A 479-nucleotide genomic window follows, 5' to 3' on the forward strand; every position below is an offset into this window, starting at 1 on the left:
CAGCGCGGGGCTGCCGGCGGCGGGCAGGCTCTCCACCTCCGGGCTGAAGAGCGAGAAGTCCTGACTGCAGCCGCCCAGCGACGCCTGGTGCAGGCTGACGTTCTGGTTGATGGGCGTGCTGGGGGCCAGGCTGTAGTTGGAGCCCAGGGCATCCCCGGCAGGGGCGCTGTACAGGATCTCACCGGCGGACGTGTTTACCTCCATGGCCTGGAGGAGGAGAGAGCGGAGCTGGGCGGCTCGGGCGCAAGGCCAGCCCCTCTGTACCATGCCACCTGGCCGGGCTGACCTGCGCTCCTGCCTGCGGGCCCCGGTCCGGTGCAGACAGCCCCGTCGCGGAGGGAGGGCACGGCTACCTGGGGCAGCCTGGTAGAGGCTCCAGACAGGAAGCCCTGGCGCTCCGCATGCTGCTCGCCCAGCCTCTCTGCGCGTCAACCGCCTCCCGTTTACAGGAAAAGGCCGAGTGAGACGGCCTCGGCGGG

The 479-nt window shown here is 70.8% G+C and overlaps 1 protein-coding gene across 1 annotated transcript in view; it reads right to left on the reverse strand.

Moving 5' to 3' along the window:
* Positions 1 to 479, reverse strand: part of Nfe2l1 (nuclear factor, erythroid 2 like 1) — a 12,947-nt gene that overhangs the window by 6,236 nt on the left and 6,232 nt on the right. The window contains 1 exon segment of the mRNA XM_033763113.1: positions 2 to 207. Within this exon segment, the coding sequence (XP_033619004.1) occupies positions 2 to 207 (206 nt within the window).

This window comes from Fukomys damarensis, unplaced genomic scaffold (genome assembly GCF_012274545.1).
Source record: "Fukomys damarensis isolate Sample0158 unplaced genomic scaffold, DMR_v1.0_HiC HiC_scaffold_13, whole genome shotgun sequence".
NCBI classification, from domain to species: domain Eukaryota; kingdom Metazoa; phylum Chordata; class Mammalia; order Rodentia; family Bathyergidae; genus Fukomys; species Fukomys damarensis.